We start from the raw sequence: 21,380 nt of genomic DNA on the forward strand, positions 1-21,380 counted from the left end.
AGACATGATAGGAAAGGTTTACAGATTTTCGTATGAACCCGAACATGTTTAATTTGTAGTATTCTAAAACAAAGCCGCAACCCAAAGGCCATCTATTGTTTGTGCTATTGTTCTCTTTCTCCAGGAATTGTATACATAATAAAGTATGGGACTGTGCGGAAATCTTGCCAAAATTTGGCGTAAATTTTTTGCCCTTGAAAGAAATGATATAGTTGGAGAGTTACTACCAAATTTCTACCGGAAAGTAACTTTCTCAAAACATTATCTCATCTATACTTTGAGCAAGTGCGTTTGAAGCCAAACAGCGCATGTATGCAAATTTTTTTTGTCTGGATCACCATACGCATTCGTTGAAAAATCTTTTAGAGACAAAAGTATTTAACGCCAATTGAAAAAATATTGTCTCTATTTTGAAGATTGACCCAATTTTCTCTTTATGGGACTAAGCTCAATTGTTACGCTTCCAGTACAGTAATTGTATGGTTAGCTCGTTCAGATATGATTTCTTCGCGCTCGGAAATTCACTATGTGTCTAACTAAAAGGTATTAACAACTCCAGTGATATCAATACAATATCAAGCAGAAAAATGAAGAGAATAAAGATTAGCATCAGTTAGGGGGATTATCAGTTGATCCAATACGCTAACATCAAAAGAATTGTAGTGCATTTTATGAACAAGTGGGTAATGGGCTCCTGACACGTAACTACGGTCGTAAATTTTTATGTATTCATTTATTGATTTACCGAAAAAACCTCTCACTCAAATAACACGTGTCCTGAAATATATACAAGTAATTTGATCATAATATAAAACCGGAAAATCAAGATGAAATCCTATACGATCTGTACAAACAAAACAAAATCCGTGAATAAATGTTACATAACAATCGTGACGCGTGACTGTTCGTGACAGTGCAGACAGTAAGGAGAATTTCTTATGAGATCTTGGAAGTAAGAGTGCTGGCGAATTCACAGAAGGAAACGACACTTAATTCCTGATAATAATTTCTTTCTTAATTGGGTTTAGTGAGCGTTTTTTCGATTTTTAGCTTCTTGCGTGTTTCCGACTTTTTGATGAGTTATGCAAAGAGGCTTACGTGCAAGGGTACTGAACTACCGTGAACCAAAATGACCAAGAAATTTTGAAATAATAGGGCCAAGAGCCGAACTAAGCTCGCAACTGGCTAAATTGGTGTCATCTTGATGATATAGCAGCATATTTTTTTTTACCATTATTTTATAAATGTAGAACAGCTAGAACGAGAATAGTATTTATAAGAAAATTCCTTGGATCATTATTATGTGATCAGAAAGTCTTTCGTTGGCTCTGGAGTAATTTAAAATCTGGATAACCTTATCTATTTGCAAAATCTATTCTATCCAGGTCTATGTCCCTTTGTTCAGCTAATCACAATTGGTTTGCGCGTTCTTTTCAACTTCAAGGCATGTTATCAATATTGAATACTAAGCTCGAAACCGGTGAGTTATCACGATCTCACAGGAAAAGATTCACGCTTATCAGGGCGTTCCTTTTAAAGCGACAAAACCTCTTTATACTGATATCATGACAATTTGATATTTTAATCCTTTTCAATCCCGTTCTCAGACTTTTTGTTGTATGATTATTCGGACTATTCGGTCCCATCCGGTTTAATCAGGACTCATGCACGAGTCATGCATGCCAGACTTAATACAAAAGTAATATAGTTTTATCAACTGATGTGACAATGTAAATTATTCACCGTAAATAGTTTTTAAAACGGACGTTTCGTTTGAGCGTTAGCCCCTCGTTAGAGCCAATGACGCTTGAAACGCTAGCTTTAGAAACTCTTTACGGTGTCCAATTTGAATTAATGACTCAAGTGATAAGACCAAATTATCTTAGAATACAGCCCATTGAAGCAGCACTACAGGTTCTCTAGAAACTTACCCCCTTTATCAATTTGCACAAAAGTGTCTGTCAAGTAAGGTGCCAATAAATAACTTGTCTCTTAATTCCTGATCTCTGCATCATCTACGTGTCTTTAATTGTTTGTGCGTTGACTACTGTCACAAAACAGGTTAATATAACCTAGTTTGCTATCTGTCTTATGCACTGAAATTGAGATAAAACTTCGCTCGCCTGACATCTCGCTAGTAATTGACTAATTTGACAAAAGACAAAAATCAATCTATCTTTTTTCCATTTAGCTTTGAAAGTCAAGCAAGATGAACGTGTTGTTATCCATGTTGATCTCTTTCCTTGGAACTCTGCCAATTGTTGCTGCTGGTAAGAAATATTACATATCAATTAAAAAAGCATGTGTTATAGACATGAAAGATGAGGGGGAATAAACTGTCATGATCCCAAAAAAACCGAGAAGACTGGCCATGGGTTTCGCTCGTCAGTGCATAGTAGTGAAGTGTCCTCAGGTTAATGTAACGTGAAGCATGAAACAAAAGTTGACCAACTGTTGCTATTTCCTAGTCTGAATTTCAGCCGTCTCTCCAACATACACACTGTACAAAACTAGTATCATAACCTTGACCACTTTCTCTAAACGCGTTTAAAATGGTTCAGACACCAAACGTTACTCTAGTACTTATTTAGGATCGGCACGTGTGCTAAACCAGCAGAAAATCGAGAAAAAAAATCATCACTCTGAAGTGATCATTGGTTGCGTAATAAAGCATCCCCTCAACCAATCAGATGCTTGTTCGTTCTCCTTTTCCCGCGCTTCAAACAGTTTACTTGTTTTCACTTTGAGTTCTCTTCGACTAATGATAATGTAAACCTTTGTTCCTATTGGTTGCTGGGATTACTTTGGTTTTGGTTTTTTAACGTTCGATTGAAAATTCCTCTAACACTGACAGTTCCCAGAAAGTGAAAATGACTGTCTCCCTAATCTGATACAGTGAACTTGTTCAGAAAAAGGTTCCAAAAACACATTCTTACTTCACGGATTTTGCTAACTGCCAAATGTTTTGCTGTTTTTTATTTCAGACTTCAGTTGTAAACTTGACCTTGGTTTGGTGGTGGATACATCACAAAGTATCAAACAAAAGAACATTAATGACTTGAAAACAATTCTGGAAAACCTTGTACAACAATTCGATATCTCAAATGATGGAACTCACATATCCCTTGAGACATTCGGTGACAAAAGCGTGATCCACAAACTATTTGACGAACCAGATTTTTTTGCAAAAAAATCTCTTACAAGTCTGATAGACAAAGGAATCGACAAACTTTCAAGACCAACGCGTCTTGATTTGGCATTGGAGAAGGCCGACCTAGAAATGTTTACCGAGGAAAATGGGGACAGACATGGCGTGCGCAGTGTTATGGTTCTGTTCACAGACGGAAGATCTCATCCAAAGGACACGGACAAGAAAAAGTACAGGGAGCATTTCAGAAATATAAAGGTGAAGGATCCATTTCTTTTCTTTGTGAGATCATTTCACTAGCACTTATTCAAGCCAGCAAAATACCGCACTTTCTAACTTTCTATCGGTTTACTGCGCACTAACACTGAACCCACTGGGGATATTGGGGGAACACGAGAAAACTTGCTGATTCGGCGAAACTTGCTGATTCGGGAAATAACCGTGTATTGTTTGCGCAAAGTTACAATACTGGGGCGAGCCCCAGCTAACCGTTCCCTATACACCGAATGCAAATATGGCGTCCAATTTGAATTACCATTGTTCTGGACTGACTAGCCTACATTGCAGACGAATGGTCCCCCATTGTCGCCGTGGCAACCTCCCTGCATGTCACGGGGGTCCAGGTCTCCGCCACAAACCATTCTAAGCAACATATGGCAATCTGTGGTCTTTCCTTACACTTAGGTAGCGCGGAAAGCCGTAAAAAGCTTGAACAAAAGCTCATTTTTCAAACCGGCGGTCTAAATCCCACAGGTATCAACGAACGCTTTTCATTCCACTAATTTATTCGTGTTTTTCTCGTTGCCATGTTCCCAGCAATAACGTAGCTCCATTTTCTGCCTTTAAAAGCACACACAACCCACAATTCCTCTATTCGCTCCGACGAAGGGCTAACGTTCGAAACGTCAGCTTTTATAATCGTAACGGTGGCCAATTTACCATTTCAACTTTGTTGATATATTCAAATTATTTCTTTACCCCCACCGACGCATCCCCAAAAAGTTTCTTTAGAAACTATCAGCCTTTATTCATTTCTTTGGTAATGTTCAGTTTTCCTCTCACGGGTAAGTGGAAAGTTTTTGGGAACATTCAGCGTTGGAGACGAGTGGGAGCTGGGCCTGTTGCAGTTTGTGGTAGGAACCACCTGGATATTTCACCTTACCCCACCCTACAGGATTATATATATTCTGAATTAAGATGGTGCCTAACCGGACATGGAGCCGTTCTGTGGTACATTAAAATTTTTATGTTTTCTTCTCGGGCTATAGCATGGCCTGTGATAAGGAATTTTACACTTCTACTAGTCGTTCAATATTTAATTGTCAGAACATAGCTGATTTACACGCCTCCATCTTTTATTTAATAGAAACGAACGTGGTAACATTTTTGATAACACACTTCATTAGTGTCTGATAATGACTTCTGCTCAGGTTGTTGAGGTGTTACAGTAAAAGAAAAATTTTCGGAGAAAAAAGTGAGAGTATGTGTTGTTTGCTATTGTTAAAATAATGATGACATTGAAGTTACTCCGCGGTTGTTGACCAAATAAGCGTAATGAGGTTGAGATAAATAAAGTCGACCTTACATAAAGAAAACTGCAATCGTTTCAGCAAATAAAATTACGTTTTCTTTTGTTTAGTAGACTACTCCTATTAATTGCAAAAAGTCGTCTTTAGAGTTTAAGGAGAAACGAATTGAGGGGTAGGAGAACAAGTTTGTTTTTTACTTATGATAAAGTGGCTGCTTTTCTACTTCTAATAATTTCTACATAAAACCCTCAAACCTTGAAAATCCTTATCAAGGGAAGTTGTTAGACTATGGAATGAGATACCATTCTTTCTTAGAGAGCTCTCCAAAAAATGCATTCATTTGAAAAATGAAACATTTATTGCTAAGTATTTTCGAATGAGAAAACTCCTTTCTAAAAACAAACGCGAACTCATTCCAAAACTTAAATCTCTTAAGTAATTAATATTGCCTCTAAAAGTCCTTTCACTAAGCCGTTCTTCCTTTGTCATATTTCATTATCATTTGTGATAGTAATTTTCCTATGCAATTATTTGTGTTTCTACCAATACACCATGTTGACCCTCATTAAATTTCAAAGACTGGCCCGCCTAGATGAACACTGGCTATCTGTGAGGCAGATTACTGAGCTGTAACGTTTATTTTAAGAAAGAAAAAATGAAGATTGTTGTTTTGTTGCCAGAACGAGGGTAGAAATACTGTCAAAAATACTGTCACAAGTTAAGAAAGAACTAGATTATTTTCTTTTACCTCAGAACTCCGTCTACTGCAAATCTCTGCATTTGCGAGTCTGCTTGTTTAACTGTTACAATCACTATAATTTGACTACTTCACCTTTTCTTTCTATATTTCAGCTGTACAATTATTTGAAGAATTTTGTGCTTGATTTCTTAGTTTTTACCTTTCTTGACTGACATCAGATTACCAATGAAATTTCAAGCAGACTTGTGAAATGTTCACTGTAACCATTTGAATGAAATGGTTCAATGGAGATTTCAAATATTTTAACACCAGATCATGGAGTTGAGGGACTAAGTTTCTAAAGACACTGTGGTGTTGCATCAGTGGGGAAGGAGGAGGGTACCATTAGATGATGGGGTTTTATCACCTGAGTTGATACAAGGGACCTTACGCAGTCAGGACGGCAACGCCACGGAAGACGTCGATTAAAAAATTAATTTGTACTTTTAGTTAGAATTTCGAAAATAACTGCCTGTGTTTACCGTCTCATAGGGCGCCAGACCTCAAACTCAACAAAACGCATGAAAATAGCGTTGAGGGCCAAATGGAAATTAAAATAATTTGCCGTCGCGGTCTCGGTTCGCAGACGACGCAGATTTTGGTGATTTCACGTTGTTGTTTTGCAAAGGGCGGCTAAGAAATGAACAAAGTTTTAAAACGCACGTGCTGGGCTATTGTTCTTCCAATTAGATCTTTTGTTTTTTTCACGTTCCCTTTGCCGTCGCCGTCGTGGTTTGCGTAAGGTCCCTAATATAAATTGGCCACCCTAAAGAGTTTCAAAAGCTAAAGTTTCGAGCGTTTGCCCTTCGAATGATTGCAATTGAGTTGACTGTACTTCTTAAATCCTATTCTTCAGCACTCAAACTCTTATGAAGCTCAAGGACTGGACGTAGCTTTCGCGGTCGACAAAACAAGAAGTGTTGAGTTCGATAACTTTAGGCTGGTTAAAGGCTTTATACTGCAACTGATCGACGCTTTGACCATTGGACCAGAAGAAACACACACTGGACTTATCCTGTTCGCTAAACAAGCGCGAGTAATAAGTATCTCTGCAGATAATAGGGACTTTAAGCAAACCACGACAGCTACGGCAACGAGAACGTGGAAAAAACAATAGATCTAATTGACAGAACAATAGCCCAGCACGTGCGTTTTAAAACTTTGTACATTTCTTAGCCGTCCTTTGCAAAACAACAACGTGAAATCATCAAAATTTGCGTGGTCTGCGAAGCGAAACCGCGGGGGCAAATTATTTTAATTTACATTTGGAACTCAACGCTACTTTTATGCGTTATGCTGAGTTTGAGGTCTGGCGCCCTATGAGACGGTAAACACATGCAGCCATTTTCGAAATTCTAACTAAATGAGAAACTCGTTTTTTAATCGACGTCTTCCGTGGCGTTGCCGTTCTGACTGCTTAAAGTCCCTAATGACTACTACAATGTTGATCGACAGTGTGTACCACCTCATAGATGACTTATCAGAAGATGAAGGCTCATTTGGGCGCTGAACATTCATTGACAGTGCGCTGAAAAAAGCCAATGATGAATTGTTTTCTGAGAAAGAGGGTGACAGGCTGGAATTTCCCAATGTTTTGATTCTTTTGTCGGTTGGAAAGACAAATCCTGAATCGAAGCCTTTCTCGACAATAATTCGTTTGCTTCAGGTGGGATTGACTCGAATTTGCTTTTCCCTAACTTATCTTTCAGATTTTCTCTTTCTCTTTTACTTCCATATACGAATGATTTGCTTCATTTATTTTGTTGTTTCATTCATGGTTTGGTGACAAACTCGTTTAATGTGGGAGATAATAATGGACCAAATCTCAATTGAGTGTTTAAAGTAATCCGGTATTGCTTTTATTTTTGCCTTACTTCACTCTGTGATTGGTACAGAAAAGTCGCACCACTCCCTCAACCAATCAAATGCAAGACTAAAACCAATCGCAATCATGACTTAGTCTCCCGCGTTTCTAGCGCGTTAGGTGTTAACTTGTTAGTGCTTTGGGCTTTGAATGGCTCTTCAAGGTATTCTCCTTCCTTCTGATTGGCCGTTATAATAGCTTTGGTTATGGCTTTACGCCGCTCAATCAAAAAGTGCTCAAAACTGAATTGTATCAACCAATTCTTCCTTTAAGTTTTCACGCCATAATTTCATAAAATAGGCTTAAATGAGAATAAAAGCAAGCTAACTTTAGATTCATATAAAAGCATTTCATTTTAATCTTGAGTCATTGTAGATGACCCTCTTTAAAGATTACAATGGAAAGCTTAAAGAAGAAGGAGATATAAAAAATGGATGAACCCAATTCTAAATGTAGGAAATATCCGTGTAGCAACTCAGAATTTCATTTTCAATGATTTCATCTTCTATATCCTTAATAATTTTCATTTTGTTCTAATTTCACGATGTCTCCTTTGCTATCAGCGCTATGTCACTGAGTTTTTCTGTTCACAACTTACATTTCAGAAAAAGGGAGTTAAAATCATTGCAATCGGTGTTGGAAATTATGACAAATTCGAGCGGACAGCTGGAGGAAATTGCAGGAGAAGACGTTTACACCGTAGACAACTTTAACCAACTGTCCGATTTGTTTGCTGTGATTTTGAAAAATACATGCAGTAAGTTGTTCAGCGGTTATACGTAAATTTTTCCGAAGAATGTATCAGTGAAAAGTGTTTAAAAAAAGCTTCAGTATCTTTCAAAGAAAAAATCGACCAAACCAACTCCCTCAAAGAACATGAATTATTTCTTTTTTTTTTTTTTTTTTGCTTGTCCGATTTGAATTTTCAACTGAGGTTTTGTAATTGTTATGTCTTTTTTTGCAGCAGGTCAGCCGCAAGTGAATCGGAGGCTTTATGAGCTGAATAGGACTGCCACAGAAATATTTTAGCTTAGACCTGAATGGACTTGGTGAGAATTGTTTTCTGACAGAAATACATTTCGAGAGATAGAAGCTCGGTTGACTCTGGTTTTGTACTTGGACCACCCCTCCTCCCTCCCCCCCCCATTCATGATCCCATCCTCTTGAAGATGTAGTCGCCAAGTGGTTAACATGTTTAGCACAGAGCTCCGGATCGAGAAAAAACCAGGTTCGACCCTGGTGCGGTCGTTGTGTTGTGTTTTCAAAGTCCTCCCCTGAACACGAGAGCTCACATGGGAACCAGCTGTATAGGAAATATGTAAAATAACCGTGGGTAACCTGCTTTTGACGAACATCCCATCCAAGGGGGAAGTAGTAATATTGCTAGTTACTTCATGTTAAGGAAACCGGGATACTCATCACAAGCAACCACACCATAGTACACCACTAAGTTCTTTAGTTACAGAAAAATACCAACAGTATTGACAATACGACTCTTAATACCTACCCTGAAGTTAAACACTTCTTACAATGCTTGATTACGTTACATTACCTACTTAACCCAGGGGACTAGAACTTTTTTGATATTTCGAAAAGCTTATTTTCTTTTTATACGTTATTTGTAGATCAACTCAAACGACCATCTGAGTTCTACCATTCGCCGACCACGTGAACTAACCCCCTTAGGGCAGTTTCACTACAACACACGTACTGTTTCGTGGGAGTGTTCATTTCCCTTCGACAATCGGAGGGAGAAAAATCCACCTATCAGCAGCTCTCTGAGTTTTAAATTTACCGTCTAAAAATACACAGGCACAAGAGTGCACTCAGTGTTTGATACCGTCATAGTGATTTCTAATACAAAGTGTGCTTTGTCAAAGCATTCTTTGCCACCGACATTTTTTTGACAACAGTTCTGTGAATTATTCTTCTCTTTAAACAAAAATCCGTGTGAAGACCACCTTTTTAATAATTCGACTTTTATCTCCAAAATATCCGCGAATTCTTCTATTGATATCAGATCCTCTTCGAGCACTCGTTTCATCATTCTTAACTCGTCGGTCTGGGCTTGAATTTTCCACCGATTTCCGCTGTACATTGGCTGTGCTTTAGGCGTCGCACGTAGGCTCGATTAGCAGTTGCTTTTCGGGAAATGTTAGGTGAAGGGCTTCCAGAGGAATATAATAAATGAACCTTTGTGTGTTTGTAGGTGAGATTATGAATATATAATACAACATGTTCTAAAACATCTCGGGATTATGATTATCACACTTTAAATTCGACTTGAAACAGCCTCAAAGCATTACAGTTAACCAAACAAGCAAGTTCTTTTTTAATTTTTTTTATAAATTCTCCTTGGATATAAAGCACAAAGAATCTTTTACGACTTGTATTACTTTCAAGCTTTTCTCATAGTCTTGCTAAAGCAGGTGTGACTTTGTTACTTTGCTATTAAACCACGCAGTAGTACCTCATGTTGACTTAATAGAATCTTGCTACATCTGATACAACAGAAAAGTAAACAGGAAACAGTAATTCTTTGAATAGAGCAATAAAAAAGACTTAAACTTTCCTACGCGCGGTAGCACGCGAGGAGACCTACGTGAATAAGTTAGAATATCAATAAGGCGCTATTTATGCATCTCCTACTGCGAGGATCGTGCATCCTACGTATTTAATACCGCAGTTCAAGATATATGAACTTCATATATACATAATATCAATAAGGGCTTATTGATGGCATATTCTCCGATATGTAACAGCGTGAGGGGTTAATTACATTTTCAGTTGAGGTTTACGAGTACATCCTCCCATCTAAAATGATACAAAGTGTAGTTCATATGAACTGCTCATATATTGTTTTCTTTGACAGAAAAACGCGTTTTATTTGATCCGGAAACAAATCAGGATACAAAGACAGTTACAAAGTTTGATTACATGGTTATTGTTGATATTCGTTATCAAAGACGTATCAGAAATCCATTCAGTCGGGCGGATAAAACCTCTGAGAATCAGGAAGAAACTAGTCTTTAAAAGTGTCATATTTGTTTACTCCGGAAAGAGAGAATATTAATAAAAACAGACAGAGTATGAAAAGATCCGGCGATTGTCGAACCGCACCACAAAGATCGAAAAAGCCACGCGTCAAGACATTTACAGTTTCTATTGTATACAATTCTTGATCAAGCTTGGTTTCCTCTAGGAGAAAGTTAACAAATATGATAAAGAAGGCTTTCTCAGCTTTCATCCTCACAGGTTTTTTCTTTTGTCTCCATTGGGGAAATACTGAAGGTAAGTCAGAATCAACAGCAAATTTGGTATGAAACGTCCACATTGCTTTTACTTCAAGTGGGAGTTGTGATAAGCACCGACTAATTTAAGGGGGGCCTTCGTTTAAATCAGGCTTCATCAACGTTATTTTCAACAACGAAATGAAATTAATTTCAAGGCAAGTTCCATCTAGGAGGGATAATTATAGACTAACTACAACATTATTGATTATATTAGTAACGTCAATGTTTGCTTATACTTGTACCAATCATGACTTCGTCTTCCCCATACAGTGATTTTGTTTCATCGCCGCTTGACATAAACGACAGAGGATGTTACAATCGTCTTTTGTTTTACACACCTCTGAAGAGATCGAAAACGAAAATCAGGTCGATCAATATGTTTGACTCATCTTTCTCCGTTTCCCTTGTAAAATTAAAATGTTCAAAGAATGGAATAAGAGCAGATGTCGGTAAATAAATTTTTCATAGACACTTACTCAGTCTTTCACTTTAAACCACGATGAATGAGTGAATCAGAAAGGTTATCGGAAAAAAAAAAACGGAAAAAAACTGATATGTATAAATAGAAGGCTTAATTTGAAAATTAAATCTTGAAATAATTTCAAGAATGTCGTAAAGCAGCCGGAACAAATCAGGGCATGAGTCTACGGTTATTTTATTTTTGTCTTTCACCTCTTACCGGCAACTTTATGAAAAATAGAAAAGAGTAGAGATTGAAAAGGTTTGCCAGCTCTGTCATCCCTCAAGGAATATCAAATTTGGGAAATATCGCTTTGACTTTAAAATTGTTGGATGAATATTGTTCTGTGATTGACTGATGTTCAATCGACTTTCCAGGCGGCTTGGAAAAATTTTCCAAGAATTTCTCGTTAAATCCGCTAAAACAGTGTTTACATTCACTCTCAGGACTCGCTGATGACGTCAACAGCTGTCATGAATATATCAAAATAGGATGCTATCGTGACAGTCTGAGGAAACCACGCCCATTGCCAAAATTGATTAAAAACTATCGTTCGGTCTTCAACTGGCACTCTCCAAAGGAATCAATAAACAGGTATATAAAATAAACAGTGAAATATAAGAAGAAAGGGCAGGGTAATCAATAAAATGGAATTGATAGTATAGGGGTTTGAATGAAAATTGAAAAAGGAAATTTTCCTAAAGTGTAAGGACTGCTCTAACTCCAGTGTCAAACCTCTGCGCGACTTGAAGAGTAATTCTTGTCATTAATGAAAGAAAATAATAAGATTAATTTTTCCGAGGAAAATGTACCTATGTTAAAACAAACTGTTCCAGTATTTTTCTCTTTTCACCATGGTACACGTACAATTTTTACCACACATGTCTTTTTGTCCTTCCACGCCCAACCCCTCAGTTGAAGGAGGGCTTCCTTCCATTTGCATCACTTTTCACGTTGTACAAATGCCGGTTTAGAGTTCATCCTCTAAGAGCAACGTTTCTAAAGGCAGAATCTTGTACTTAGAAATCGAATTTATCTTTTCATTCAGGGGCCATACTGCACGATATTAATTTGCATTAAAAAGATTTCAATTATTCAGGATTGCACTTCGACAAACTGATGTGGCCGGTGTTTAATTTTTTCATATAAAACAGTATGGCGATCGTGGCTCATTGTACACACCTTTGCTGTTCAAAGGTTGATTAGTTTTAGTTCGCGAAAGTTTGGTCTAGTACAACTCGAGTTTGTCATTTATTCTAAAGCAACTTTATCAGTGAATCCACGCTAGCATGAAAGGAAAATGTCAAAAATCGTGAAACCTATAAGCGCACCTTATTCATAGCGCACCTTATTCATAGCGCACCTTTTATCGTATTTCAGCCAAGTGTCGCAGTGCGCCGAAGAGGCTTACCAGAGAGGCTTCACAATATTCGGTCTTCAATTCTATGGCGAATGCTGGAGCGGAGCAAATGCCTCTCAAACGTACGCAAAGGATGGGGGGAGTGACCGGTGTGTTTCGGCAGTTGATAACGAGTTAGAATTACAACCATGCAAAGATGATTCAAGTGAAGCCTGTACTGGGGCTAGCATGTCGAATTATGTCTATGAAATCATTGATCCAGGTATGGTAACCTAATTATCCTAGTTCATGCTAGTGTTGAGCTATCGGTAAAAATGCATGAGTATCGTTTTGGCCTAGGTGTTCTGAGGGAATAGTTTTTCGGAGAGGAGAGCAATTGAAATAATTTTAGTCGCATTAAGATTGAAGTATCAAGAAAAAAATCTGAACTGGGTTCTAATTACAATTTTAAAATTAAGAATAAAACAACAGTAAACAAAGATGTTGATTCGAACGACTTAAAAAGCTGTCAATAAATACAGAACTGAAGTAGCGAAAACTGATGTGAACACTTGAATACTTTTACACCACAGTGAATGGCACGTTAACCACCTGGTCCGCATGGGATCCATGCAGCAAAAGTTGCGGAGGAGGTCAGCAGAAGAGGACAAGATCGTGCACTGATCCTTCACCGAGCAAATGTGGAAAACCTTGCGTCGGTAACACGGAGGAAACTACCAGCTGTAACACTCATTCGTGTCCTGGTAAGACTGAGGATCCTGCCATGTGATCAATTGAGTAAATAATATCAATTTCTATAGCGCATTTCCATGCAATGTTCTAATGCGCTTTACAACACTGTGCGGGAGACTTTTCCAGACTGCCAGTGGCAGTTTACAATTAATAAAGAAGACATTTTACAGATGCCCCCTCCCCCCAATTCCCAATGAACAGGCCAGACCACCTCACAGTAATCTCGTGATGTGGGTTCTTTAACGTCCCCTGCCTAACCGAATTAACTGACAGATGCAGGAGACGGGACCTCCAGCTTTACGTCCTATCCGAGAAGACGAAGCAATGTGAGTGAAGCGTCTTGCTTAAACACGAAGGCACGCTATAAAAGGAGCCTTAGGTCCCACTGGACCATTTGTCAATCAACCCGTCGTGTGATGTAGAACTCTTAGAGTCAAGTCAGCTTGAGCTACAGCTACTCCAAAGCAGTGAACAGCAGGCGCATTCCTCAAAATTGTTTTATGTCTTCATCACAATACAAGAATGTTTGAGATTTCTCCAATGGAAACTGTCTTTATTTGCGGCGGTAAATTTGAGATCGAAGTAGGTGGTTCGCACGTTACCTCATGCCACCATGCTGGTGGAAGTAAACAATAGATATCTCATTAGCTCCTTTTGTTCCTCAACCAGCATTTGAATTTGACCCGCACGCGTCAACGGTGAGTGACAAATGAGCCTAGGTCTTCCCAGGGACTGACTTCCTTATATAGCGCGCCTTCGTGTTTAAGGACACAACGTCAAGCCCCAGCCAGGACTTGAACCCGGGCCGTCTGACCCAGAGTTCAGCGCACTGACCACTGGACTACTCACGCCTCACTCACTGGACTACTCACGCCTCAGTAAAGAACCAGACATTACATATCACCTGAGGGGGAGGAGGCGGAGGATTTCTGGGGGATCACATGGTTCTCAGGGAGAACGGAAGGGGTTCAGTCGTCGCCAACAAAGGGGATTATAGACAATTGACGACCAAATAACTGCCAATGAAGAAGGGGGGAGGTGAAAGTACATTACAGAGCCTTGTAGGAGGCCGGAGGATCAGGTAAATTTAATCGCGGCGCAACCAAAATCCCCCGACGAAGGGGGGGAGGTGAAAGTACATTACAGAGCCTTGTGGGAGGCCGGAGGATCAGGTAAATTTAATCGCGGCGCAACCAAAATCCCCCGACCCCACGGGTGGCAGATAATGACTGGCCCCTTACTTTGATTTAATCAACCTGGTTTATCAACCAGTGGACTAGTTATGCAATATTTGGGCATTTTGCCTTGTTAGAGGATATCGGATGACTTTAATGTAGGTGTTCTACTTTATTTTACTAGCTTTTCTATTTTTTTAAATTTTATTATACATTGTGTTACTGAGCTCAAGCGAATTTCACAATGACAATGCTTTGTTTGCATTCCTGTCTCTTTTTCCAAGCACCTTGCCTGGACGAGAGTTCTGCATGTAAAACGTACAAAGACCTTGGACTTTGTGATGATCGCTATCCTGATGTCCTCCGACTTTGCAGAAAGTCTTGCGGAAGATGCTGAGATAAAATTATCCTCGAAATGAGCGGGTAAATTTAATTTTGTGATTGATTCTATTTCGTTCTTGTTTTGAATTTCTACTTAAGCGTAGTCTTAGTTGTTACACTCCCCTTTAGCCCTTTACTCCCCCTAACATCAGTATGCATATTCTCCATACCGCTCCCTCTACATTTCCTTAGGTACTGGCGAGGAGAATTTGTTTATAATTAAGAGCTTCTTTATCTGCTGATCACTTCCTTCATTCTCGTGACCTTAATGTGTGATTCAAGGATGATATTGTTGGAAGATATTAGATGTTAGTCACCCTTAGGGGTCAAAAGGTTATGCAAGGGCGTAGCCAGGGGGGTCCTAGGGTGCCCGCGACCCCCCTTTGGTAGGCCTTCTTTTGAGCAAACAACCTACAATATTCAGGTGGTGAAAACGCCATGACAATATCTTGGCTTGCCCACTTTAATTTCACTGCTCATCCCAAAACTGTAACATTAAGTAAAACATGCACGGCGGGGAGGTCGACATGACAATCTGGTGAGTAGCCTCTGTGACCCCCCCCCCCTTTGAAAAATCCTGGCTACGCCCCTGTTATGATTAAGATTATAGTGATATTTCATTGAATGCGTTATAGGTAAACCTTTCTGTTGAAGAATGCCCCAAGTACCTAATGTAAAGGACACGATGAAGTAACGGCTTTGATAATTGATAAAGATCCCATGATGTTGAACTGGAGAGTAGAAGAACATGTATCTATATTATTAATTCGGCACAACTTTGGAAATAACTGTAATGCATGACAATTATGAATAAAGTAACCAGAAAATCGAGCAACGCTGTAATACGAATTTTCTCAAACCATAAACCCAAAAGGCCCGTATAATTAGAAAAACTCAAATTAAAGGAAAATGCCATTTCTTTACTGGTTACATTTGCACTATTCATTATAAGCGGCAATACTACGCTTATAAAAAATCCACTACTTACAGGTTAGTTAAATTGTCTCCGGATGACGGAACCCGTCAGATTTCGCCCATTTCCGAAAGCTCCGTCGATCTCAGACAATAGAGACCTTCATGATCAGCTCCTTCAGATCAGTGAGCATGTCACGCAAACCCGTTCTGTCTTCAAAAATTTCGTCGCCGTCCTGTTGAGAGTTGTGTCCCTTTTCGAATGGTTTTCAGTAATCTGAGTTCAGTGAACCGGACAATTCCATTCAATTTTCGGACATTTCCGCCTATCTCTGTCGGTTCCCTTCGAGTTCGGCTAGGTGCGTCCATTTTCGGCGGGTTCCTACGGCATGTACTAAAACCAGGAACACCGTAACACCGGAACATCCCGGAACACTGTAACACCGGAACATCATAACACCCCGGAACACCGTACTACCGGAACACCAGAAAACCGAATTTGTTTACTCACGTAACACGAAAGAGCTTAGAAGCAGGCGCTAAATATATAGTTTCTTAATGTTTCTTATCTCATTTCTTTGAGGTATAAATAAATGTTGTTGTTGTTGTTGTTGACGTTCTAGCTTTTAAAGAGACAATTGACTTTTTCCAATTACAAGCCCCTATTGTTAGGCGTTTTTCCTGTTTTAAGAAGGCAAAGGGACGTTGAACAATGCATAGTTTGATACTAATAGTTACGTACTGGCCGGTTAAAAGTTATCGAACCTTTTCGTTTGGTCTTTGTTTAGCTATTACAGACCGCGTGATATTCTCTGGAGCAAAAAAAATCCATTCGTATTCACGCGACTATCTGAAAATTTCTCAAGACTATGATCACATAGGGGGAGCTGCTGTGGTGAAATGGCACTCGCCTCCCACCAATGTGACCCGGGTTCGCTTCCCGGATCCACTGTCATGTGAAGGTAGAGCTTGTTGTTTGTTTTTCTCTGGGTTCTCCGGTTTTCCTCCCTCCACAAAAACCAACACTTCTAAATTCAAATTCGATGTCCTACACGTACACTTTATAACGAGCTCTAAGCTCTTTCGTTATACGTGGGTAAACGAAATACACTTACATTTTATTCCTTACATGATCTGTAATGGAAAAACAAAACAACACCGTCAAATTCGTGTTTCGACTGTTCCGGTGTTTCGGGCTGTTCCGGTGTTTCGGGGTGTTACGGTGTTCCGGGGTGTTCCGGTGTTCCGGGGTGTTATGGTGTTTCGGGATGTTCCGCTGTTACGGTGTTCCGGTGTTCCAGGGTGTTCCGGTGTTCCGGTGTTCCGGTGTTCCAGTGTTCTGGTGTTCCGGTGTTCCAATGTTTCGGTGTTTCGGTGTTCCGGTGTTCCAGTGTTCCGGTGTTCCGGTGTTCCAGTGTTCCACTGTTCTAATATTCCAGTGTTCCACTGTTCTAATATTCCAGTGTTCCAGTATTTCAGTATTCCAGTGTTCCTTATTTTAGTTCATGCCGGCTCCGGGCTCCGACGGTTGATTCACGCGTCGAGAGGGGATTGAGAATGAATAAAGGAAAGCAACATGGCGGCGTGGTTTGAAAAATATTGGGGGGAAAATTTTAATATCGTGAATGGCCTCTAGCTTTTCTTGACTTCGAACGTAAGTGTTTCTTCGCTTCGGATATATTTTCTGGGAAGGAGAAATTATGGTAGCTGGGATGCAACAATGACGAATGTGCACGTGAACTCATTTCTTGTTGGGAAGCTTTCGTGTAAACAGCTTGTTTGAGGTAAGGTGATGTCTTGTACAAAGAATGAGAGCTCATTTTTTAGTGAATCTTTCAGTATATTAAAACTCGGTAAGATTTCTTTTTCACCCCATACATCTTACTTCATTATGTATCCAGTTCTTTGATAAAAGCAAACAGACTACCTTTGAGACCAACTTAGACTTTCTTTTAAAATGATGTGGGAGCTTAACTGGAAATCTTTCCAAAAACGTGTAAAAGATGTTCATTGTATGTAATGCTGTTGTTTTGTTTCCCTATTCTCCACAAGAGAAGAAAGGAACTCTGATGAGAAATGTTGGTGTTGTTGTACTTTCTCTTACACACTCGAAAATTCATGTACTGGTATGTGTCATAACTTTTGACTAGGTCATTATTATAAAAATTTTCAAATGAAAATGTTAAAGTTGCTCCAAAATGCAACTGAAATGAGCTCAAAGTCACCATCTTGGAGTTTTTGAGTGACCAAGATAGAATTTCTTCTGACAGTATCAATACAATTTCAAGCCGACAAGGATGAGAATGAAGATAAAATTCAGTTGGGGGATCATTACTCTATCCAATGCCAAATTCTCTAAACTAAAATCATAAGAATTGAATGGCAGACATTAAGGAGAAATACAACTGAGATCTTAGAAATAAAAAGGTTAAAATTGTGCAGCTGTGAAAGAGTAGTTCTCAACAAACATATGATTCCTTTTCTTCTGGTGCTTTTTGGGTTTTTTTTTTTTCAAAAAATAACTATATATGTTAGCATATAGATTGGTGTATTTTGGTGTAGTGTAATCTTATCAGTGCAATTTGGTGTATCTCTAAGCAATCTGATGGGTGCATCTTTTTTTTTGGTGTATCTCAAAGCAATGTGATTGGCGCAATTTTTTGGTGCATCACAAACCAATCAGATAGTAGTATTTTTTGATGTCACACCAATCAGAGTGTTCTCGCTGATTTGTGGTTTGATAGGTCTTCAAATTTCAGCAAATCAACTCATGACAAATTTTGAGTCAAATATTGCTTGATTGGAGTAACTTCAGAATACCCGACCACAGTACTATTGACCACAATGGATGAATTGCTCCCGCAGTCCAGATGTCGAAAATTGATATTAAAAGAGAGGACATTTAAACCAGTGGTCCTGCATTCAAGCTTTCCTGAAGTCAAAGAATGATAAAATGATGTGGCCATTAAACTAGCAATTCAGCGCTCACGAAGTTGAAGAATGATGTAATGAGAGCAGCCATTAAGCTAGTGCTCCTGTAATTCTGCACTTTTGAAGTCGAAGAATAATTAAAGTAAAGGTGAAGTTTACCAAGTGTCGACGCAGTCCCACGCGTATTTAACTTCGTTTTCTCGACTAAGGGATATTTCATTGCTATACATGAATTCCATTTTTAATTTCACTTGAAGAACAAAGTAAGAATTACATCTACAAGAATTGTGAGTTCGTCTACCCAGTATAATGGCTGTCTTTTGTGAGGACTTTGTGGCTATGATCTGTTGGGATTAGAAAGGTTGTCAGGGAATTTTATCTACCAATTGCAAGTTAAAACGTGCATGTTGTGTGTACCGTTCCCTTCACTTCTAACGCACACACTGTCAGCTAAAGGCTTAACACTAATTTAGCATCAGAGCATGTTGTTTTGGATGGGCTAGTTTTGCTGACTCTGGTAAAACTTGTGCAAGGCATTTGTATAAATTATATTTGATTGATGATCTTTTCACTCACCAGTATGGACTAGACTTTCTCAGTTGAAATGCCATTTTCCAGTAAACAATGTAAATTTTATGACATAATTCTGCCTCACTGAAAAATATTCCACAAGGAACACAATGGTACAGTCGGTCAATTTTCCGTGCAACTCTCACGTGCTTAGACGTTTTCTACCAATAAAATTCGTTTTTAGCTACCTTTGGACTTTACCCCATTGCGTGTCAACTCCCTGTAAACAACCTGCATTTTATCACGTATTTTGCACACACAGGGAAAAGTCCAGATAGGCAACAACCAATTAAGAAGCCCACGTTGTTATGCTTTGAAAAACGATACCTTTTTTCTTTGTTCAGCCTATTTTCACTTGTTTGAAGAACGGAGACAGGAAAACATCTTTGTCCAGAGGCTGTTGGAGATAAAACAGAGCTTTCCACTGCAAAATTATATTTTAGGCGACTATCTGTTACTGAACAAGAGGCTACATGGAGTCTATATTCTGGCCAGATCTGTGGTTCAGCGGATTGAATTGAATTGGTTTGAATTGAAGGTGTTGCTGTTTTAGCAAAATTGCTGTCTAGTGCTTTTCATTATTTGTTAACATGGAGAGTTATAGAGATTAAGACTTTGGAACAAGTTGATGCCATCCATGACTATTTGGAAATACTAAAATTGCTAGACGAAGTGCAGGGTTGCTCAATAAAATTTGCACTTGAAGGCGATGACTTTGTTTATAAGGATTTCTCGTGCTTACATCTGATAACAAACCTCTGAAGTTTTTTTTAATAATAATAATAATAATAATAATAATAATAAAAAAGATTTATACCGCGCCAGTATCCTACTGTTTAAAGGCGCCTACAAAAACTTTAACATTAACACTTAAGACAGCTAATATTAATTATAAAAGGCTTTTCTAAAAAGAAAAGTTTTTAATCTACTTTTAAAAACAGACACAGACTGAGCACTTCTAATTTCACTTGGCAAAGCATTCCATAATGATGGTGCTGCTACAGAGAAGGATCTTGCACCATATGTTTTCAAGTTATAGGATGGAGAAACCAGAAGGTGCTTGGATGATGAGCATAGTTGACGCGATGGGGTGTAAGATGTGAGCAAATCACAAATGTACGACGGTGCCAAGTTGTTAAGTGCCTTGTAGGTTATAAGTAAAATCTTAAAAATAATACGTTGATTAATGGGAAGCCAATGAAGATTGAAAAGAACAGGCGTAATGTGATCATGCTTTTTTGTTTTGCCCTGGAACGATATCTCACTGAAGGCATTTTATGGACCGCAAGTTTTCTTGACTGATTGAGATTTATGGTATGTGGCAGTGACTTCCACGAGTATTTTTTTTTTGTCAGAAAAGTATTGTTCTTTTGTCCGCTATATTTTTCTATCAATAGATCCAATCACCAAAGGTTACATACGACAATGAACTGTTACTGTTCCCAAGGGTTCTTGTTTTCTTCAGTACAATAACAATAGAAGTGATTTACAGTATTAGGTTTGTGCTTTAAATAAATATGTTTAAGTTTGCTCGAAAGATAAGTTTAAACTGTAACAAACTTGTTTATTGGCCCAGCATTAAGCCTTACTGACACTGAATGCCAAAACTCATCCTAGTTCCCAGGCTATGTCCACCACATTGCTTTACACACATACATACATAGGTTGATTGACCACTCCCCATAGGGGCTTTTCAGGGCCAACTCCCACCCATCCCACCCAGGGGAGGACATCCACCACACAGTAATCTCGTGCTTGGGAAATTAACGTCTCCTACCCCTAACCCTGCAGGAGACAGGGCCTACGGTTTATTCGTCCTTATCCAAGAAGACTAGAATATCTATCCATTTCTTGATTATAGAAACGTAGCAAATTCTCCTCACTTGCTTTAAGACCATGAGTATTGGTCCGGCCATCAATTAAAAAGTGCATCTTTCTGCACAGGAAAAACCAAACAGAATTACTGATTGTGGCTCTTTACGGCCAGATTAATAATTGCAGTTTTGTCTCTGACGAAGAGGTAGCAGTAAGCATTATTATAGCCTACAAGCAGGTCGTTGTTTGGTCTCGTCACCCAATGTTGGAGAGAGAGAGAGCGTTGCATGACGAGTTCTAATTGGGGCTGTGGAGGGGACTGCAGGAAGCATGGTGTCAATGCAGTTTACTATTGCCAACAATTATTCAGACACCAGAATCAGTTACTAAGTGTCCCATTTCAACCCACATATTCAAAAAAATAACTCCTGCATGCATAGCATGCCTAATGTTTATATCTTTAAATGAGAA

General features: G+C 38.9%; 1 protein-coding gene and 1 pseudogene across 2 annotated transcripts; both read left to right on the plus strand.

Moving 5' to 3' along the window:
* Window positions 1-2,209: 2,209 nt before the first annotated feature.
* LOC148725658 (collagen alpha-5(VI) chain-like) lies at window positions 2,210-8,628 on the plus strand (annotated as a pseudogene). The gene is made up of 6 exons (XR_015991114.1): window positions 2,210-2,270; window positions 2,985-3,406; window positions 6,246-6,515; window positions 6,927-7,082; window positions 7,886-8,037; window positions 8,245-8,628. The product of XR_015991114.1 is annotated as a collagen alpha-5(VI) chain-like (transcript).
* Window positions 8,629-10,366: 1,738 nt separating this feature from the next.
* Window positions 10,367-15,512, plus strand: LOC111333913 (uncharacterized). Its single transcript, XM_022939563.2, has 6 exons — window positions 10,367-10,571; window positions 11,480-11,627; window positions 12,414-12,655; window positions 12,966-13,136; window positions 14,585-14,723; window positions 15,317-15,512. The coding sequence occupies exons 1-5, from the start codon at window positions 10,499-10,501 to the stop codon at window positions 14,695-14,697; spliced, it is 747 nt and encodes a 248-aa protein (XP_022795298.1). The 5' UTR covers window positions 10,367-10,498; the 3' UTR covers window positions 14,698-14,723; window positions 15,317-15,512.
* Window positions 15,513-21,380: the final 5,868 nt, after the last annotated feature.

The sequence above is a fragment of the Stylophora pistillata genome, chromosome 8 (genome assembly GCF_964205215.1).
Source record: "Stylophora pistillata chromosome 8, jaStyPist1.2, whole genome shotgun sequence".
Taxonomy (NCBI): domain Eukaryota; kingdom Metazoa; phylum Cnidaria; class Anthozoa; order Scleractinia; family Pocilloporidae; genus Stylophora; species Stylophora pistillata.